Source organism: Cucurbita maxima, unplaced genomic scaffold, assembly GCF_002738345.1.
Source record: "Cucurbita maxima cultivar Rimu unplaced genomic scaffold, Cmax_1.0 Cma_Scf00005, whole genome shotgun sequence".
NCBI classification, from domain to species: Eukaryota; Viridiplantae; Streptophyta; class Magnoliopsida; order Cucurbitales; family Cucurbitaceae; genus Cucurbita; species Cucurbita maxima.
The window spans coordinates 303,253-325,515 of record NW_019272021.1 but is presented as its reverse complement, the minus strand read 5'-3'; the positions used below and the strand labels follow the sequence as shown (position 1 = coordinate 325,515).

Sequence of the window (22,263 nt, the reverse complement as noted above, 5' to 3'; positions counted from 1 at the left end):
TTAGGCTAAATCAGGATGATAATAACTCACGATAATCACTCAAAACTCAAGCATAGAACCCAAGAGCTTAAGATCTCGGGACAAAAACAAGAACAAGTCAAGAAAGAGTGTTGTACCTTAGCATACCAATTATAGTCTTTCACTAGATGTCTTTTGAACACATACCCTAGCATACCAATTATAGTCTTTCACTAGATGTCTTTTGAACAGCGTGTTATACCCTAGCATACCAAGTTATACCCTAGCATACCAATTATACCAATTATAGTCTTTCACTAGATGTCTTTTGAACACGCTTTCAAAAGAGTCGTTCATTTTTGGAAAAAAAGTTACACAACATATTCTTATTATAAACCATAATTAATTTATTAAAAATTAATTTAATATATAAATCTATTAAATAAATTCTAAAAAGAATAAATAATAAATAAATTATAAACAATAATTAATTTATTAAAAATTAATTTAATATATAAATCTATTAAATAGATTCTAAAAAATAAATAGTAAATAAACTTAGAGGCATATAATTGATTTCTATTTCTTACCTATGTCACAAGATTTTTTTTTTTTTTTGTTAAGTATCAATTCCTTTGAACACTAGATATCTTTCACATCCAATTATAGTAATGACTAATTTTTTAATGGCAGTTCCAAAAAACGCACTTCTATGTCAAAAAAGGATTCAAAAAAATATTTGGAAAAGCAAATTTTTCTCAAAAACAAACTTTGTGCCCAAGCAGGAGGGAGAAAAACAAAAATTGTGTTTTTATTATAGTCTTTGTTTTCATTATGGTCTTACGAAACGACAATTACTTAAATACATTCATATTGTCGTAAAAGCCAAAGGATCAACTAGTCAAATTTTACTACATTTACTTGAAATGCATTTGGATTACATCCTTTTTCGATTGGGTATGTCTTTGACTATTTTTCAAGCCTGAGTCTGGGTACTCATTCTAGTTTTCTTAGGTTTTTTAAGAGACAAGGAGCTGATTGAGGACATATGCGAATTTGGAGCAGGTGGCATAGACAATGATAAGAATTACGGTGTTCCAAATGTTCTAACTTGACTTATTACACGATCCAAGGCCAAAAAGATTTAACAAGCATTCATTTTTCACCTACAAAATTGGATAAGCTCGGTTCAACCATCATTTCATGTGTTACAAGCTGATTCGATTGATGAATGATCATTTGGAGCTTCAAAAGTTAATATTTGCACGGTTGAAGTTGCAAGCATCATTTCATAAGTTGTTAGAAAACTTTATTTATTATTATTTTTTAAAATTTTATAAAGTTTGTAATGACAACTTCTCCTCACCTGATAGTTATATGCAGTAAGCTGATGGTTGTCTTTTTGCTTACTTTCTCATATAACACCCATTTCAATTTCTCAAATCTTGCTTTCAAAACTCTCTTTCGAAATTTCTATGCCCTCGTTTTCTAAAAACTTTATTCTTGAACCGGGGCTAGAACGAATAGGTTTAACTCACTTGTTGAGAAATGAGTGCCGCACAATCGAAAGTCCGTTGCCATCAAAATGCAATTGTGACAAGTACTTTGTCTTTTGTTGAGATTTAAGGGTTCGGGATTAAATAACGACCACTAACTTCTTTGTGAGGAGACTATAAATACCACAAATTATTATGTAAAAATTAGATTTGTGATGAATGAAATTGATCTCTCAAATTGATTTGAGACTAAGTTTCAAGCAATTCTTATGGTAAATTTCATCGGAGCAATTCAATCAAGCCTTCATGATGGTAGAGTGACTCAATTTAGAACATTCATCCCAGCCATTCAATCAAGCCTTGATCAGGTTTGATGGTGGAGTGACTCAATTTAGAACAAGGTTCCAAATCTTGCTACGTCATCGATCTTAATCTAATTTTAGTCTTATCTCTTGGTTGATTCGAATTTTGTATAGAAAAGTGTTAATTTTTTTACCAGGATCTAGGTCGAGATTAAAGTTGATGTCAAAATTTGGTATAAGAGCCTATTGTATCTTTGTCGTACTCTAGAACTTTCTTTCTCTCTCTAGAACTTCCTTTCTCTCTCATTTTTTTTAATTCTTTTCTTTTCCCTCTTTTCCTTCTTTTTCTTTTCTAAATTCCAGGGTTTGATAAAATGGAGGGCAGAATGACCAAATTACCCCCTAGGGTTGGCTTGGATCATATTTCTAATTTTCCTATCATTTTTTTTAATATATTTTTTTTAATTTCTCTTTTATTTCTGATCATTTTTCTCTTCGGCTTCCTTTTAAAATTTGGTCTAAAGCTCTCAATAAAATCTCGGAACTTCGATTTAAAAGAAAAATTAAACTTTTCATTGAGCCTCGGGTCTTATGGAAATAGTGCTAAATATTTTTAATTATCAAAAAAAGTAACTATCCTAATCATTTTTAGCCTTAATTATGTCGGAAACAGTTTTGGGACGATCCAAAATGGTCAAAACAAGCCAACTAAAGTTAAACCGAGTTGAGGAAGCTTACTAGAGGTCGATTGAAGCAGACCAAACCCAACCTAACCACTCTTGAGCTATAACATGCTACCTAAGTTGATGAGTCATACAAGAGCTGATAGAGTTGAGTGAGCTAGATTGTGTCGATGATTGTTAGGCTGACTTGTTAGCTTATACTTCCAAGCTTATGTCTAGCATTGTGAGGCTTGTCTCACTGGGTCGTGCATGCGCGTGATGCTAGACTTGGAAGCCATGCTATTTGCACGTTTGGGCTACCTGAAATAGTTGTCTGTGCACAATTTTTAATGATTATTTAAAAGGAAAATATTTAGAAAGTGCAAAATATAATTAAAGTGATTAAATAATAAAAAAAAATTCGAAATTTCATTCCCATTATCAAATAAGAACCTTACAATACAATTGAAAAATGGTATTTAAGATATTTTACTTAAAAGAAAAAAAAAATGAAAAATGAAAAAGAAAAAAAGGATAATTTACAATGTATTATTACTACACGATGCATTCCTGGATTTGGGGGAAATTAAGTGCGAAGTGTGAAGTCTCTCCTCGAGCTAGCGCTCCACTGTCACCATCATCTTCTCAATTTCTTGGTTTCCTCTCCATCTCTACCTGAATCCATTTCTTGATCGAACGCCCTTCCAAAATCATGTTCAAAACAAAGCTTCAAGAGCTCTGTCATCGCAAATCCTACGAATTACCCGTGTATTCCGTTGTCAAGCAAGGTCAAGATCACGACCCGCGCTTTGAGGCCACAGTCACCGTCGCCGGCAACAAATTCTGTTCCCAGACTCCTTGTAAGTCTTCCAAGCAAGCACAGAACGATGCTGCTAAACTTGCTTTTGACTTCTTTTCTCTTCCTTCTTCACCCAAGCTTGAGCCATACCATCCCCAGCCATCTTTTCCGGAATCATCTCCTCCGCTGGAACAACTTCGTTACAGTCCTCAATTTTCTCACCCCTCTCTGCATATTTCTTCTTTTCCACAGCCGTCCTTGCCTTCGCAATCGGGTATGACTTTAGACTCTTCTTTCCACTTTCCATTTACTTGTCGATATGCATTTGTTCATAGTTTCTACGTGTCAGTTAATTAAATGTTTGAGATGCAAATATTTCATCTCTATGGCAAGAAGAGTATAAGTGGTAGAGGGAAATTCTAGAACGAATTGAAAGATTGTGTCTGTTTGTTTTGTTAAGTGATTTTGGAGGTTCCCTATCAGAATGAGGCTCTCTCTAGGGCAAGATTGTAGTTAGTAAATTTTGCATTACTCCATGTGAATGGCTTATGTTGTCTTGCAATCAGCCTCCTAGAAGTGACAATAAATGTTCATTCGCCTCATGAACCTATTTTGGGACAGAATTGCTATTTTGTTTCCTATTGCTGGTCTGTCGATTCTTTGATTTTTTGAGTCAAAATGTAACAGCCCAAGCACACCGCTACCGGCTACCGCTAGTAGATATTGTCCTCTGGTTTTTAAAATGCGTCTGTTACTTTATAAAGGGTATTTCGTTCTCCTCCCCATCCGAAGTGGGATCTCACACAAAAGAAATCCCAAAGATGAAGAAGCGGAAGATTATATTTCCCTTGTGAGGAACTTTGGACCTTTATTCTCTACATGGAGACAAAGACATTAACTTGGAAGCTTGATGGGGATTAGGTTCTTTCTCTTGCGAATTTCGTGTTTGGGGATTTATATACAGCAATCATTTTATCCTCAGTCAGGATTTTACTGAAGTAATTTGGAGCCATCCCTTTTGTTTTTTGGAACACCATTTCATTGATAAAGTGAAATTACAAAAAGGTGAATCCTATCCATTATGTTACAAAAAACTATTCCAATGGGTTATGAGAGAAGATAAACTATAATTACAAAATGGAGGAGTCAATTTACAAATTTTCCCACAAAAGAGCTAGGTAAAGAATTGAAGTGATGTAAGACTCTAAAACTTGCTCTTTGTATGAGAAAGTATGAGAACTTCTCTCCAGCCAAATAGACCAAAAGAAAGCCTAGATAAAGTTCAGCCCTCGTTTTTTTTTCCCTTCAGTGATCCGTGATAGAAAGAAGAGTGCATATATTATTTGGAATTGCTACTCTCTGGCAAAGGAGTAGCAATATGAAATCCCAAAAAGAAGAGTGCATATTTTTTTTCCCTTCAGGGAAGAGTGCATCATCCAAAAGCAGCCAATATGAAATCCCAATAAGATCTGTCAAAGGAGCATTAGCTGAAAAGGTGGCTGTAAGCTTCAGGATCCCTTTTGCACAAAATACAACAATTAGGAGAGATATTAAGCCAAGGGGATCACTGTTGTAACTTGTCTTGGGAGTGTAAACAAGAATGGCTAAGCTCTCATATAAAAACTTCATTTTTTTTTATAAATATTTTCCTTCCCAGATGGTGCGATATAATTCATCATTGCCTTGGATTCCAGCTGGTGTTAGGGATTTTGACTGAGATTTGGATGTGAAAACACCATCCTTATCGAAATTCCAGACCCATATGCCTCCTTGTTTATTGATAATGATTGATGAAAGGGCATTTGAGAGCCTAGCCCATTATTTAATTTCAACATCTTCAAGACTTCTTTTTGGCTGAATGTTCCATGAACTAGAAGCAATATTCCATAAAGTCTGAAATCGGTACTTCTTTCTTGAGGGTAGGAGCATTTAAGGATGGGAACACATCTTTGCGAGCAGTATTTCCCATCCAAACGTCATTCTGCAATTGATTGCCATCACCCTACAGACTTTACAATAGACATGTTTCTAGAGAGTAGCTTTGAGCGTTTCAGTGTAATTTCTTGGGTCATTAGCTGTACATAACAATGTGTGACCTGACTGTAGGTTCACATGTAAAGAACCATTTTATAGATCCCCTTTCTCCATAAAGCAGATTTTTTCTATATGAAATTGCGAGATGAAAGAAAGAAGAAGCAAAGACACCAATTAATTTTTCTCTTTTTTTATGGTGTGTTACTAACTACACCATTTTTCTTATATAATAAAAGAAAAAAAAAAAAAAAACACATTTCTTGCTACAAATCAGCTACCACTACTTCCATTAATTCCACTTCCTAAAAATTAGTTCTACTCTCACACGGCTTCCACTCTTCCTGTCATCGATATCTCCGGCCTTTTTTCATGGACAAATAAACAACAAAATAAAATAAATACTAACAGCTATTTTTAGCAAAAAAAAAAAAAAAAAAAAAAAAACTTACGAAGCAAAATAAATAAACAAAACAAGTTTATAACTAACTATCACTCCCCTAAACTTGATTAACTATGGTGAATCGGCTTTCTTCAAGCCAATCTTCTCTCTTAACTCTAGGAACCGTTGTCTTGCTAACAACTTTGTTAGAATATTCGTCAACTATTCATTTGTGTTCACATATTCCAATTCAATAGCTTCAGTTTGCATACATTGGTGAATAAAATGAAACTTGGTATTGTCAATCATGGTAAACAGGATTTTTCGCCAACGCTATAGTTGACTTGTTGTCAACATTAAGCTTGGGTTTTACTTGTAGTTGACTGATGTTACTCAAAATCCTGCCCAACCATACTCCTTGACACGTTCCAGCCATTGCGGCTATATACTTAGCCTCGCATGACGATAAAGCCACCACCTTCTGCTTCTGCGATACCCAGGTTATTGGATTTACTCCCAAATAGTACAACACTTTGGTTGTACTCTTCCTATCATCAATATCCCCAACCATATCACTGTTGCTAAATCCTACCAGCTCCATATTCGACAGCTTCTTATAAACACAACCAACACTTAGAGTACCTTTCACATACCTCAATATTTGTTTCATTGCTGTGAGATGTGAAGTTGTTGGTGCCTCCATGCATCTACTCATCACACCAACTGAGTAGGCTATGTCGGGTTGGGTATTAACCAGATAGCGTAAGCTTCCAATAACACTTTTGTAAAGTGTTTTGTCAACTGCAGGTTCTCCATTCCCATGTTTGCTCATCTTCATACTTGGTTCCATGGGAATTGAACAAGGATTGCACTCCCCCATTCCTAGCTTCTCTAGGATTTGCCTTGCATATCCGGCCTGACATAAAGTGATTGATTCACTACTTTGTCGTACCTCGATACCCAAGTAATAGCTCAAAACTCCAAGATCGCTCATATCAAATTTCTGCTACATCTCTTCCTTGAACTAAGCTATAACTTGTTTGTTTGAGCCAGCTATGATTAAGTCATCCACATATGTGCCGATTATCATTGCTTCAACTCCATTAATTTTCTTGTAGAGAGCATATTCCTGTGGACATCTAACAAAACCAAGCGATTACAAACATTGATCAAGTTTAAGATTCCAAGCCCTCGGAGCCTGTTTTAATCCATACAAGGCTTTACATAGTTTTAATTCCATGTTTGGATTTTCCTTGTTAATGAACCCTTCTGGTTGAACAACATACACCTCCTCTTCTAACTCGCCATTCAGAAAAGTTGTCTTCACATCCATGTGATGTACTTCCCAATTCTTAATTGCTGTAGAGGCAAGAATTAATCTCACTGTTTCTAACCTGGCCACTGGTGCGAATACTTCACTGTAATCTACATCAAACTACTGTGCATATCCCTTTGCCACGAGTCTCGCCTTATGTTTCATGATCTCTTCATCTGGATTTTTCTTTAATTTGAAAATCCATTTCATGCCGATTGCTTTATGATTCTTCAACAAATCTGTGAATTCCCACGTTATGTTCTATTCTTTTCAATGGAGAGAACTTCAGATTTCATGGCATTCCTCCAGTTTTCATTCTTAGTAGCTTCCTCATATGAGGTTGGCTCTTCTATAGAAAGAAAACAAAGGCCCACTGCTTCCTCCTTTGCTTCGTTCAATTCTCTATAAATATCTTCTAGAGACCTAGACTTTTTCGGCGTCGACGAGCTTGATGATGATGCATTTGAGGTACTGTCTGGTGTTGATAAAGTTGAGGACAAATTTTCCCTTTACCTTTCATCTGGATCAACTTCGATTTGTTCAATATTCCTCCCCTCTGTTCTACTCTGTTTTTCTGAAATTTGAACAGTGAAAGAAAGTTCCTCTTTGTAAATCATCACCGTTTATGATTTCTTCCCAACACCACTTTTTCACCTCTTCGAACAACACATCCTTGCTCACCATAATTATGTTCTTTTGTGGATCCAATAGTTTGTAAGTTTTGGTTTCATCTTCATATCCCAACATAATTGTCTTCACACTCCTATCAACAAGTTTGGGAAGGTGTGAATATATATTCTTGGCATGAGCAAGACACCCGAAAATTTTAAAGTGATGAACCTTCGGTATCTTGTCAAACCAAGCTTGATACGGTGTACCATCTGCAACTCCTTTTTGTTGGCGATCTATTCAGAATATACACGACAGTTTTGACAGCTTCTCCCCAAAATTTTGCAAGCATCTCTTTGCACTTTAACATACATCTGGTCATCTTTACAACCGTTCGATTACGCCTTTCTACTACGCCATTTTGCTGTGGTGAAAATTTAGTAAGAAATCTCTTCATGCCTTCATTCTCGCAATAGTCTTTTAAAGCAGTAGATACGAACTCTCCTCCACGGTCCGTTCTAAAGCTCTTAATCTTCTTGCCTTTCTCTACCTCCACACTCATCTTGAACTTTTTAGATACCACCAGTGTTTCATTTTTGTTTTTCAACAAAAACACTCGCATAAATCGTGAAAAATCATCCACCAGTAACATGAAATATCAGTTACCTTCATAAGTCATTAGCGAAATAGGTTCACATAGATCTCCATGGACGAGATCCAATGACTCCTTCATATGATATGTTGTTGTTTGTGGAAAAGGAGTCCTATGCTGCTTTCCAATTAAACACCCATCACAAAATTGATTAACCTAGGTGATTTTCGGCAACCCTCCTATGCTGCTTTCCAATTAAACACCCTTCACAGAATTGATTGACCTAGGTGATTTTCGGCAACCCTTCAACCATTCTTTTGTCATTTCATTGCTTTAAAGAGTGAAAAGTCAGGTGTCCATACCTCGCGTGCCAGAGCCAACCATCGTTATTGATATTTGCCATTAAACACACTTGATTCGCAAGCCTCAACTTTGCTACATACAGTCAGTTGGATTGTTTGGTCACCATAATAATCAAGCTCCTGGCCCTGTCATATATCTTCATCACATTGTTCTCTATGACAATTTTATTTCCACTCTCGTCTAGTTGCCCAAACTTATAATATTGCTTTTGAGTTTGGGTATGTAATAGATTTGCGATAAGATCAAGTGCTCATCGGTTTTGCATTTGAAGAGCACTATTCCTCGACTACAAATGTCTATTACAGAGTTATCACCGAAACGTACCTTTCCAACAACAGATGTGTCGAGCTCACGAAACACCCTCCTTTTTTCTGACATGTGGTTGCTTGCTCCAGTATCTAGGTACCAGGAATTTTTAGCTTCAATATTGGTTGGTGGCGGCTCTATAGTTTCATTCAGCATCACAAAATCAGGCTCTTTGTCACGTGTAGTTTTAATTTCACACGCCTCTATCATCAGCCATGAAGACTCCTTATCCTTCTGCATCTTTATCAAGTTGAGTTGTTCGTCTTTTGTGGAACATTCTGATGCGAAGTGTCCCATCTGCTGACACCGGTAACATTTAATTTTACTTTTGTCTAATTTCTTCTTCTGAGTTTGTGACTCTCCTTCCTCTCCTCGATGCCAGTCACTTCTCCCACGGCCTCTCCATTTTCCACGACCCTGTCCCCTACCTCCTCTGGACCTGCCTTGATCCTTCCCTTCTTTCTTTGAGGATTTTGCATTCTCTCGTCCCTTCCATTCTGCACGAGTGAGGAGAACGGTTTCATCTTTTTCTCCAAACCCTTGCAATCGTTCTTTATGTGTCTTGAGTAATCCAATAATCTCATCAACAGATTTCGTTTTGAGATCACTGAACTCCTCAATCGTTGAAGTGATTTGAAGAAACTTTGCAGAGGTGGATCGTAGAAGCTTCTTAACTACTTGGATATCATCCACAGTATTGCCAAGGCCTCTCAATTTGTTGACAATAATGATGAGTTTTCCAAATACTCATCAATACTTTTTGAATCACCCATCCTCAACCTTCAAAGTGCCACTAGAGCCATATCTTCTCCAATACTTTGATAAATAGCTGCTAAAGCCATTTTATCTTTGCGGTTATCTACTGTTTCGGGTGATTCAATTGCCTCCCAAACACCTTGTGTCATCATAAATACCTCCATCTTAATCGCCCAAGCTGCATAGTTGCATTTTGTCAACATCGAGTATTTGAGTGTGACAGATCCCTCCTTTTCTTGAATCCGTATACTCACTTTGTTTGAGGCATCATCTTCTATCGCACCGGTGCTTTGGCTCTTGTCACTCGATTTCTGTTTCATTTTTTGATCTCTCTCTTCTTGACCGCTCAATCTCTAAGTGAGACATGATTGAATAGCTCTGATACCAAATGACGGAGAATAACAGAAGGGGAGAAGGAGCAAAGACACAAATTAATTTCTCTTTTTTTTGTGGTGTGTTACTAACTTGACACCATTTTTCTTACATAATAAAAAATTAACACATTTCTTGCTACAAATTAGCTGCCACTACTTCCACTAATTCCACTTCTTAAAGATTAGTTCCACTCTTCCACTCTTCCTGTCATCAACATAGCTAGCCTTTTTTCATGGTGAAATAAACATAAAATAAAATAAGTACTAACAGCTATTTTTAGCAAAAACTTATGAGAAAAAGAAATAAATAAAACAAGTTTATAACCAACGCCCATCCCACTTAGCCAATATTCCCTAAACTCCCTTCATCAATTAGGATCTTGACTTGACCCATTTTAGGAGGTGAGAAGCCTTTGTTCTCTTTGCTGCTCTTCCAAATAAAATTGCAGGACAAACACTCACTAGCAAACAAGGCCATGGGAGGGATGGGGTAAAGGGCCAAATAATAACTAGTGAGATTAGTCAAAGTAGCTTGGATAAGAGGACGACCCTCTTTCGATATGTGAAAATATCCCCATGGGTTAAGCCTATTCTCCACTTTTTCCAGAGTAGAAGCCAAAAAGAGTAAGATTGAGGCTTGCCATTGAGAAGCAATTTCAAATAAGAAGTTGGCCAATTTCCTTCATTGCACCTGAAATTAACGGTAAGAGAAAACACCACTTGTAGGTCAAACATCGAAAGAAGGAATTGTAGGAAAATTTTTGACCAGACTAGAACTCCAAAGGCGAACATCCCCCTCCCTGGACTAATGCAAAACTCTTCCAACAAAGATTAAAGAGTTAGAACGTCTGTCATTTTCCTATCGATCAACGGACTACGAAAACCAAAGAAGGAGATAGAGAGTTCTCAAACTGAGAAAGGATTGTAGCTTCAAAATGATTCTCGAAGAGAATAGCTGATATAAGGAGGAAACATGGAGTAGAGGGGTTTATCCCCGCCCATTTATCCTCTCAAAAGTAAGTATCCCCCCACCTCCTTTAACACAATAAAGAAATTGTTAAAGAAATGGTAGCTAAATAGAAATATCTTTTCATGGGTTTCTAGAAATGCATTTAATCCCACTAACAAGGAAGCTCAATAGAAACATCTTTTCATGGGTTTCTGGAAATGCATTTAACCCCACTAACAAGGAAGCTCAATAGAAATAACCATTTAGCTAATAGGGCTTTGTTCCTGGCTCTTACGTTATCTATGCCTAACCCTCCAAGGTTTAGCAGCCTGCACCACCTTCCATCTCACATGATGAGAACCTTTCTCCTCATCAGCTCCCTCCCATAAGAATCCTTTTCAACTTCTCAAAAACTACTTAGTTAACCACACTAGGGAAACTGAAGAGGGACATAAAAATAGATCGGGATGTCGTTCAAGACTGATTGGGTTGGATTGAAAGTCCCAACATGGGAAGAAAGGATGGGTGCAACATTAAATACAAGCTAAGGGAGAATTCAAGATCTTCTCTCTCCAAATGGCCAACATAATTCTAATAAAAAAATACTCCTGCACCTTCCTATTTCCTTATATGCTTATATATCCCATAACGACAACATTTCTCAATCCATGTCTTAACCAATTCCTGGGCCCCACTCATATATTACTCACTCCTTGCATAATTTATCTTTCCCCCTAGTGTTGTCCTATGACAAACCTTCGTTATTGGGGCCGATGCCTATCACGTGTGGACTTGGGACCATTGGAGAAATTTGTAGGTGATGGAGAAAGAGCTGTCTATGGACACTATATACATGGAGATGTCAACGACACAAGAGGAAGGTGCGTGATGTGAGGTAGAAGAAGAGTCTACTTTCCAGGTCATGTTTGTCCATTCTATGAGCACGAGTTGGATGTTACTTTAGGTATATCCCAACTAAAGCCAATATTATTACACTACCTAGTGTGAAAAGTTTGAACCCTTAAAATCCACAAAATTATGTCATATTCATAGATCTAAAGACTGACGGTAGGTATATTATTGTGGAGATAGAAGTGCGGTGATCAAGTATACAAATGACTTGGCTGTTGAGGATTATTGGGAGTGAGTGTCCCACATTGGTTAATTTAGTGGAAGATCATGATTTTATAAGTGAGGAATACTAACTCCATTGGTATGAGGCCTTTTGGGGAAGCCCAAAGCAAAGTCAAGAGAGCTTATGCTCAAAGTTGACAATATCATACCATTGTGGAGAGTCGTGATTTCTAACATTGGCCATAGAGAGTAATGGACATAGTTTAGATTTTTGAAGATTAATCATGACTAGAAATCGTGAGTGAAAGAGTGCACCACATGCATGAAAGAGATAATGAACCTTGGGTTTGAGCATGTTCGTTGCAAGATGATGGCATGAGTTTTTACAAAATGTTTTCATGAAATGGGCCCTATTAGTAACTGTTTCTGAAAACCATTTCAGGATTTGTGCCCACAAAATACTTACCTGTCGTTCTTGATATGCCTCGCATTTTTAAAAACATAAAATTAAATATGATTCAATTAATTACCCATCGTACAGTTTTCCCTTCTATTCTAATCTTAATGACATTGTCATGGACAACTAATTACTTGAAAACTTTGGCCTTCTGTAATTAGTTGTTATCCTGGACAACACAATGTGAAGAAGATTTAGTTAGGTTGGGATTCAGACAATATTTATTTTTCCAATATGCTAGAATACTTAAAATATTGTTGTCACTTTCCTTTTCTTGCAGACACTTTTGGTGCAACAACTAACCTGGACAACACAGTTTCTTACCCACAAAGACCAGTAAAGCTTGAGGTGGCAAATGAATCTTCTGGACTTGTGGAATCCACTAAAGGTTTTAAAAGCAGCATTCAATGTTTATAAAGCTTTCCAGCAACTTTTCACATCCTTAAAAAATAATAATTATTGTTTCATCAAATTATTTTCTGAGTATGTGCGCTAGGATACTTACATTTGTTAATGTGGTTTGATTCTTCCTGTAGATTCGTCTATCACGAGTAATATGGGTGTCAAATTTTCAGCACAGTCAGTTGAACCGAAAATTCAAAACACTGACAAGTCTCCCGTGGTTGATTACTTTGACAAAGAATGCAGTAAATTGACTGGTTAGAAAGGATTATCACCATATTCATGTACATTAAAAAAAATATATTGCTTCAATATTATGGTAGCATTGTGGCACATATTGGTTTATTTTGACTATGTTCTGGCATGCATCTGGTATGATTTACTCGTATCCCTTACAAAGTCAAGATGGTTGAACACTTTAAATGCTCATATGATCAGCAACTTTATGTCGGGTTGGCACAAATATTAGATTGCAATATGGAGGTAGATGCTAGCTTTTTATCTAAAAACATATGGAGGTAAAATATCATGTTTACATTTCTTTCTTTTTATTTTTTGGAAACACATGCTGACATTTGTTATTGTATCCTTTGTTGTAATGTATGTTGGATTCTGGAGAATGGAGTAGGATGACTTTTTTTTATGAGATTTGTAGGGTTTAATTAGCTTTTAAGAATCCAACATAGGTAGGAAAAATAAAATATGTATTCTATCCTTGGGAGTTCTCAAGTAAGTCGAAGATATACATCCAATTAAAAAAAGAAAAAAGAGGAAAAAAAAAAAATAAAGAAAGAAAGAAAGAAAAAAGGAAGAAAGAATAGGTGACCAGTGGGTTTCACATATGCAAGGAGAGGGAAGAACTAGTAAGGTTGGGGGTCATTTAGCCTCTAACAATGTCGAGGTTATTCGGCAGGGTAAGCTAGTCGGGTTTTTGTGGGTTAAGACTGAGCAACTGCTACTAATATAGGGAGAGGACTATTGACAGGAGGCTAGAATGTGAAAGTCCCACCTCTCAAGTGCTTGGAAGGTGAAGTACCTAATATTTATTAACAATGTCTTCTAAATTTGTTTTGAACAATGCATTATCATTTTTTCTATAATGAAATCTTGTCAAACAATTTTCTTTTTAACGTTTAAAGTTTGATGTATATATTATCTCGAGTTTTTTAGCTAACTTTTATGCACCTCAATTACATTTGATTGATACTATTACATTTGGACATTTGGTTGCCAATAAATTTGTAGGGTATTAAATCCTAAGTCGGTAGTCATTCCATTTCATTCAAAGCTCTTTACCTTCTTTATTGATCCCAATGGCTATCAGGCCGGTTGTAAACACATAAATTAAAGCTCTAAAATCAATTACATTAACAAACCAATCAACTTGTTTGGCTTTTATAGCCTTGCAAACTAACAAATTTAGAAATGATAAAATTAGCCAAATCTAAAAAATAGGAAAAACAACTACCCACTAATTAATTTAGTGGTTCTAACATTACTAGAGAAGTGGACATCCTAAAGAAATGGTAGCCATTTCATCCTAGAGAACAGGTCATGACCATCTTTAACAATTTTTCCTCTAAACTGATTGTAGGGATGCTTTCAGTTTACTCGTGGTATTACACACATACCCATTGACTCACATAGTTTTCTGAATGCATCCAGCTTCAGTGGTTTTGTCATAATATTTGCAACTTGTTCTTGTGTGACACAATGCTTCAGCTCAATAACTCCATCTCGGGTCAAATCACGCAAGAAATGAAACCTCACATCAATGTGTCTGTTACGTCCCTCTGCATGATTGAATTCTTGGATAGCTTAACAGTGGAACTGTTATCACATAACATAGTGATACACTTGTCTTGAAAATGACCAAGTTTTTCCAAAACTCTCCTCATCCACACCCCTTGACAAGCACAAGATGCGGCTGCCACAAATTCTGCTTCAGTAGTGGATAACGTAACTACAGGTTGTTTTTTTGAGGACCAAGACACAGCTCCATCACTGAGTAAGAACACATAGCCAGAAGTGCTTTTCCTGTCATCTATATCTCCTACATAATCACTGTCAGTATATGCTATCAACTCTCCATTACCCCTTTTTTGATAAAGGATTCCCAAATCTATAGTACCTTTTAAGTATCTCAACACTCTTTTTGCAGCTTGCAAATGCAACTCGGTTGGACTTGCCATAAATCTGCTCATTAGAGACACTTCATATGTGAAAACCCTAACCCGAGGAAAAATAGGGTTTTTTCACACTATTACTTTTTTCCATCCTAAACTTCTCCAAAACTTCTTTTGCATCTCTACACCGAGAAAATATTTCATTTTTACCAAATCAATCGTTTCAAATTCAAGTTTCATAAAATTCTTGAACTTAACAAACATGCTCTCATCGTTACCAGTAAAAATTAGATCGTCAACATATAGACTAACAATCAAAATTTTATCTCCATCTCCTGTTTGTATGAATAAATTAGGGTCACAATTGCACCTCTCAAATCCTTCTTTGACAAAATGTGCTTCAATTCGACTGACTTACCATGCACGTGGGGCTTGATTAAGGCCATATAATGCCTTCTTCAATTTGTATACCTTGTATTCTTGACCTTTTTTTCTCATAAACTTGTGGTTGCTCAACAAAGATGGTTTCTTTTAATTCTCCATATAATAAAGCACTTTTCACGTCAAGCTGATACACGTTCCAACTATTCCGAGCTGCTAAAGCAATTATCATTCGAATAGTATCCCACCTAGTCGCAGGTGCAAACGCCTCGGTATAGTCTATACCATGTTGTTATGCCTAACCTTTTGCTACCAACCTAGCCTTATACTTGTCAACTTCACCATTTTCGTTGAGTTCGGTTTTGAAAACACACTTTACTCCAATCTTCTTCATTTCTTTAGGCAAATTTGTCAACTTCCAAGTCTCATTTCGTCCGATGGCTCCTATCTCCAAGTCCATTGCAGCTCTCCATTTTGAACTTTGAACAGCTTCTTCAAAGGTGGTTGGATCTGTAGTTGAGGTTAATAGAACTAAATTGTTGTTCTCAGCTTCTTCAGAAAATTCTCCCCCACTCACATAATCTTCCATCCATAATGGTGCTCTTCTGTTCCTCATTTCGGGAGTGCTTTCTTCAGATGTTGAGGAATTTGCTTCAGATGACTCGCTGAAAGATATACTAACTTCCCCTTCTTCTTCTGCTATCGTCTCCTCTTCAGATTCTTCCTCACTTTGGTCATGTTCGCCTCCTTCTATAATACTATCTTCCCATTCAAGGGTATCAAGTCTAGCTTCTTCATTAGTTTTCCTCCAATTCCAACATTTGTTTTCTTCAAAAATAACATCTCTGCTTACAACTATCTTCTTGGACATTGGATCATAGAGTCTATATACTTTAGACTCTTCACTCATCCGTAGCAGCACACAGTGAAAACTTTTATCATCTAATTTCTTTACGTAGCAGAACACAGTGAAAACTTTTATCATCTAACTTCTTTCTCTTACCGTCTAATACATGAACATGCCCAATGCATCCAAAAACTCGAAAATTAGGTTTTACGCCACAATGAACATTAGGTTTTCCGTAGCAGCACACAATGAACATTAGGTTTTACGCCACTCCAAGCCTCCTCAAGAGTCATATCTTCCATAAGCATAGACCAATGATCGTCATGGCCATCAAACTTAGGAATTGCCGGTTGAACGAAATTGATTTCAGGTGCCATATTTTGAATATCTTTCAGCTCACTCATTAAGAAAAAAAACTAGTTTCTTCTTCTCACAATCAGGCCGTGCAATGTGGCTCTGATACCAAATGTTGTAAACACACAAACTAAAGTTCTAAAATCAATTATATTATCAAACAAATCAAGACTTTTATATCAGTACAAAACTAACAAATTTAGAAAAGATAAAATTAGCTAACTCTAAAAATTGAAAAAACAAGGTTTTAAGATTACTAGGGAAGTGGACATCCTAAAGAAATGGGAGCAATTTCATCCCAGTAGTATGACCATCTTTAACAAGGCCAACCCATGATCATCATCATACGTTGTTTTTGGGATGCCAATTGTTGATATTCTCAATTGCATTATCTTTAGCACCGGAGCAAATTGTTTTTTTGGAATGCTGGAAGGGAAAAGCATGGAATGTGAATTGGTTCTGTTGAGGAGAGAGAAATTGAAAGACACGAGGAAGTGGTGTAGGAGGTGATACTGCACAAAATTGGATGATGGTAAAGAACGTAGAAATGTTGCTTGAACGCAGATTGTGAAATGGAAACAGTCAATAATAACTAATCTTAAAGGGGAATGGCTATAAGCTTTTCTTCTATAGGCATAAAGATCCACACACTTCTCGTAGAGGTCAATCGAAGTGAGAAGAGGAAAGTTGCGAGTCCCTACATTTCTTCCCGTAATGGCTTTGATGGTTTGATTTTTTGAGTCTTTCTGGTAAACTTAAGCTAAACATACATGTTGAGGTGAAGATGTTATTAATGAGTCTGTGTGAGGAAGAGGGAATTAAAGTTATGGGAAAAAGGCTGTGTGTCAACTATGGTAGTGAACCTATACTTTGTTAGGAAGGATGCAAATGCGGCAATAGCTAGGCCTCCAAATTTTCAATCCAACTAAAAAAAGAAAGAAAAAGAAGGCTATTGCAAAAGTGATTAATTGACATTTAAGGGACTTACAAATGCATATCTGCAAATAGGAGAGAACATGGTTTATGTGTCTTCTATGTGATTAGAATTCGTGGATGTGAGAAGTAGGACTTGCATATATTGGTTCTAAAGGAGTGTATTGGACTTCTTTTTTTTTTTTTTTTAAATCTCGGGAGGACAAAAATACCATTTTCAATAATAAAAATGAAAAATTAGCCGGTGGGATCCAAATAAGAAACAAGGCCTTGTCAACAAGAATTGAAGCACCAAGTAACAAATAAAAGTTCTACAATCATCTCCTATCTGTCTTTCTTCATTTCATAATCTCATGTTTCTATCTTGTCGTAATCTTGTTTGTAGAGGGTGCACAGATGTTTGGTGTTTTGGGAAAAAAGCTTTTTTATTTTTTTTGAAGATCGAAGCAAGTTGACTCTTATTTAGTTCATATTGGGTGGTATCTTGTTATATTTTATGTCTTATCTTTAAGTTTTCGCGTTTTATTTTAGTTAGGTTGGAGAAGGTAACAGAAACTTTTAGTGGATAGGTAAGGGTGAAGGGCATGGGTTGCATCCAATTAAGTGAGAGGGTTAGCTTATGATAAAGGTAGGTTGGGAGTTGTGAATTTAACCTTGAAAATGAAGCTCCCTTGGTTAGATGACATTCTGTTTAGGAGCATACCTTGCTTATAATCTATCTTTGTTCGAATAAGAGGTGCTCATTCATTGGCATGGTCATTCAAGTAATGCTTGGGTTATTCTTTCTACCAGCTACACTTGATACGCTTAGCTCGAGTTGTTGGTATTGATGTGGATATACATCCGATTAATTGGAATGATACAGAAATGATTAGTACGACCTTATAAAAAACAGTGCAACTCATACATGAAGAAGATAGAAAGCTAGTAAGACTGTGTGACCAGTTACCCTTAACTATAGATGATGTTCATAAGGGAGTTAGGTTGGTTAGGTGGTTGAGTTGTATTGCATCAGGTAGTTACAGCTCGAAATCGGGACTCATAAGAGGAAGAACTCCAATTCTTTTTGGTTCTCTCATGTTATTCTTTCCAAAGCATCTCACATTGCTCAAAATTTGGAGTTCATACTGCCCCTCCAATTATGAATGATTACATATAACAACTTGGGAACTTTTTGATGCACATAGGTATGGAACATTTATACAAGAATAAGTTGCAAAATTTCGCTCAGAAGAAAAACCTCACTTTACCTGTATATACATGTGAGCGTGATGGCCCACCCCATGCTAGTCGTTTTCGATGTAAAGTGGAAATCGATGGAAAAACTTATGAAAGTCCAGAATTTCATGCCACATTAAAAGATGCTGAGAATGCAGTTGCAAAAGTTGCTTTACTGTCATCATGTCAAGATGGAGTTCAAGAGGCTAGTATTCCAATTCAAACCAACTTTCTGGATGTGGTTTTGTGCTTAAATGAAGTACCCATATCTGTTACTTCTACTAATTTCTGGATGTTTATTTCGTTTATAAATTATAGGACTCTGGCCTTTACAAAAATCTGTTGCAAGAGATGGCCCAAAAAAAAGGTCTAGGTTTACCGGTTTATTCAACATCACAATCTGGTGAAATTCATGTTCCAGTTTTTGTTTCAACGGTGAAAATAGGAGAAGCAAATTTTGAAGGGGAACAATCGAGGACCAAGAAACAAGCTGAGATGAGTGCAGCCAAAGCTGCTTATATGAGCATAAAAGAGGGTAAGTGTTTTTGGCAATAGTATACTTTTTTTTAGTCTGTTTCGGTTCCAAGCATGGCTTTCAATTGCACGTTTTTTATTTTATGAGATTTCGGTAGGCAATGTGTATTAGTTTATGCCATGATGGGACATGGGAGTCGATGGACTAAAGCAGAAAATATCTATTATCGTGTTTAACTACTGATGACTAGTTATTGCTTAGCTTTATAGCATTTACTATCTTTTGTGCAATTGTAATCCAGGGAAGTCGAGTTCTACGAACCCTTCAATTGCATCTCCTAGAGGACGAGCTTCTCCTCAAGGCATCCCATGTAGCTTGCAATCCAGTGTCAGCACTGACCTGGAACTGCAAGTGAGATCCAGTCCTGTAATTTCACATCCGGCATTTGAGAAACAACCCAATGATGGAGGTGGTTTTGCCCTTTAAGACTATTATTATATTTGGTGTTCTTTACCTTGGCTATTACACTATATGAACTGATGGCATGCAATCAAAACTATGCATAAATCCGCACCCAAATATGACATAGAAAAGTTATTCAAAAATTGAAACATGTTAGATACATCATCCTTTTAGTCCACCAGGTTTCTGATTATTGTCATTTGATATTATTTGTGCTATATTTATTTGTCACAGTCTTATATTCCATGTTTAGGATCTCAAAGCATTTCAACAAGAAAGAGAGCTCCATCTTCTTGTGACATTGATCATGAAGTTTCTCGTGATATTGCTATATCATCCCGTAATGTTGCTCAACCTGGTAACACCAATGATTACGTTTTGAATTTAGTCTCAAAGCTAGAAGCTGGAAAGAGTTCATCTTCCAAACGGGTCATTGTTTGCCCCCGTCAGCCGAATATGACATTTCCGAAGGATATTACTGTGTTACCAGTAAGCGATGATCAATGGGTTGCATTCTCACTCTCGACCAAAGCGAATCAATAAGCTTTGGTATGGTTTAACTCACTTTGAAATTGTAGCCTAACCACAGTCAGGACTGTGAAGTATAATACTTCTAAAGCATAGGTAGATATATACATGTGTGTATTAACTCTTTAACTCGGAATTGTTGACGATACTTGGAACAATGTTGTTGATGTCTGATCGCTTTTGTCTTTGGGGGATTATTCGTAGTGATAAAAATGTTGGGGGGCAAGGAACTGTTTGAGTACTTAGATGTTTAACGGGGTTAAAAACGAAAATTGGAAAGCTTTCAATATTTGAACTTTTGATGGAAATCTATTCTAACTATGTGATAAGGCCATCCTAATTCTTTGTCAAATTTTTGTTGGAGCAAGAACCATTTGAATCAAAGTAATTAATACCTTCTTATGCAAAATTTGTGTCAATCAAGTTAGAATTAGATTACGGATCGATTTGGAACTTTGTTCTACATTGAGTCATTCCACAATCGAACTTGATCAAGGCTTATTTGAATGGCTCGAATGCAATTTTACGGAAAGAATTGCTCGAACCTTAGAAATGATAAAATTGATGCTCGGATTTTTTAGGAAAATGTCTCAATTTGAGATCTCGATTTCATTCATCCACGAATCTGATTTTTACATGACATATTTAAGGTATTTATAGTTTTACGACAAAAGACGTTTGTGACCGAGATTTAATTCCGATCCTATCTCAACAAAAGACGAATTCAAATTGAGGCTTTGACCATTACATAATTTATAAAACAATGTAAAGTACAATAAGAATAAAATATAAGTTATATAATAAAGTGTGGAAAAGAAAAATAAAATGAGAATTAAGAACAAGGGAATTCAAAATAAAAAAATAAAAAAATTGGAGAGACAATGTTTAAATGCAAGTACACGTTGTCATTAAATGATACTTTGAGTATTCAAAGATGTCAAACTCACCCACTAGACCTAACGAAGTGTTATTAGTAAAAGTTTTTTTAATTTGGATGAGTAGCACTTTTGTAAACACGACTCATATGTGCAAGTGTGAACCTCCCGGCGGTTCGCACCCCACTTGAACTCATCATCCTTGAGCTAATTGTCCATTGCGACATCTGAAAGTCAGTAGATCCCTGAGTGTCATGCTCAACATGATCACCATCACTCTACTAGTGTATGCGTCTGTACTCATCATCTTAAAAAGGAGAAGTGTCGTGATGCTCGTGTACATAGAGAAATGCATAAAGTCCCTCTAATTTTTCTCTTTTTTGAAATGTCTTTATGACACAGACCTAGTTTCATCTTGTGTTACTATTAGCAATACATGCGCGTTAGCTTCTCTTCTTAACGTCATATTAATATTTTGTAGGGTTATGTCCTAGGTTGAATTAACTACATAATGCAATATGGCTGCATACTTAAAGTCGCTACTAATATCTCATGCTCATCTTTAGTGCGAAAATATAATTCTTAAAATGAACCTCATTTGTAATATAAACTTCGAAAATATTTAAAACATACTCTTCTCTAGAAAACACAGTCATAGTCTTACGTGTTTAAATACGAAACACTGAACTTAGAGAAAATAAAAACAAATACAAAATAATTTAAAACGATTAAATGCAAAACAACCTATTCTAACCTAAGACTAGGAATTTAAATAACCTATGCACATGTCATAGTCTCAAATTGCGATGTCGTCGTCCTCCGTACAAGTGCGCCTTGTCTTTACCTGAAAAATGATGTGGCACACGGCGTGACTATTTTGAAAAATATTCAATAAGTGGCCCCACTATATGGGTTATGCAAATGCAAACACATGCAATCATGCTCTTGGGATCTATCTCTAGCTCATCTAGGGGTGGCCTCCAGTCTCGGACCACTATTAATTCGTCACAGGGAACTTCTGTGTTATTTATGAAGAAGAATGATGGATCCTGGTAACTATGCATATATTATAGAAAGTTGAACAAGAAAGTTGAACAAGGTTACTATCAGGAATAAATATCTTCTCCTAAGGATAGATGACTAGTTCGATTAGTTGTAGGGTGCAACGGTGTTCTCTATGATCGATTTGAGGTCAGATTACTATCAAATGAGGATCGGAGAGGTGGACAACAGTGTT

At 36.3% G+C, this 22,263-nt stretch overlaps 1 protein-coding gene and 1 long non-coding RNA gene across 4 annotated transcripts; both read left to right on the top strand.

The window, feature by feature from the left end:
- The first annotated feature begins 96 nt into the window (after positions 1–96).
- LOC111479924 (double-stranded RNA-binding protein 4-like) lies at positions 97–20,450 on the top strand. 3 transcript variants are annotated; one of them, XM_023124834.1, is made up of 9 exons: positions 97–107; positions 3,017–3,491; positions 12,706–12,813; positions 12,962–13,084; positions 18,656–18,891; positions 19,005–19,221; positions 19,463–19,630; positions 19,877–20,188; positions 20,220–20,448. In XM_023124834.1, the coding sequence occupies exons 2-8, from the start codon at positions 3,131–3,133 to the stop codon at positions 20,164–20,166; spliced, it is 1,503 nt and encodes a 500-aa protein (XP_022980602.1). In that variant the 5' UTR covers positions 97–107; positions 3,017–3,130; the 3' UTR covers positions 20,167–20,188; positions 20,220–20,448. The 3 variants fall into 3 exon arrangements, with proteins under 3 accessions (XP_022980602.1, XP_022980601.1, XP_022980603.1); XM_023124833.1 differs by having other exon boundaries at positions 19,877–20,448; XM_023124835.1 differs by lacking the exon at positions 19,463–19,630 and having other exon boundaries at positions 19,877–20,450.
- LOC111480042 lies at positions 13,091–17,668 on the top strand. Its single transcript, XR_002717731.1, has 3 exons — positions 13,091–14,378; positions 15,245–15,247; positions 16,838–17,668. It is a non-coding gene; the product is annotated as an uncharacterized LOC111480042 (long non-coding RNA).
- Positions 20,451–22,263: the final 1,813 nt, after the last annotated feature.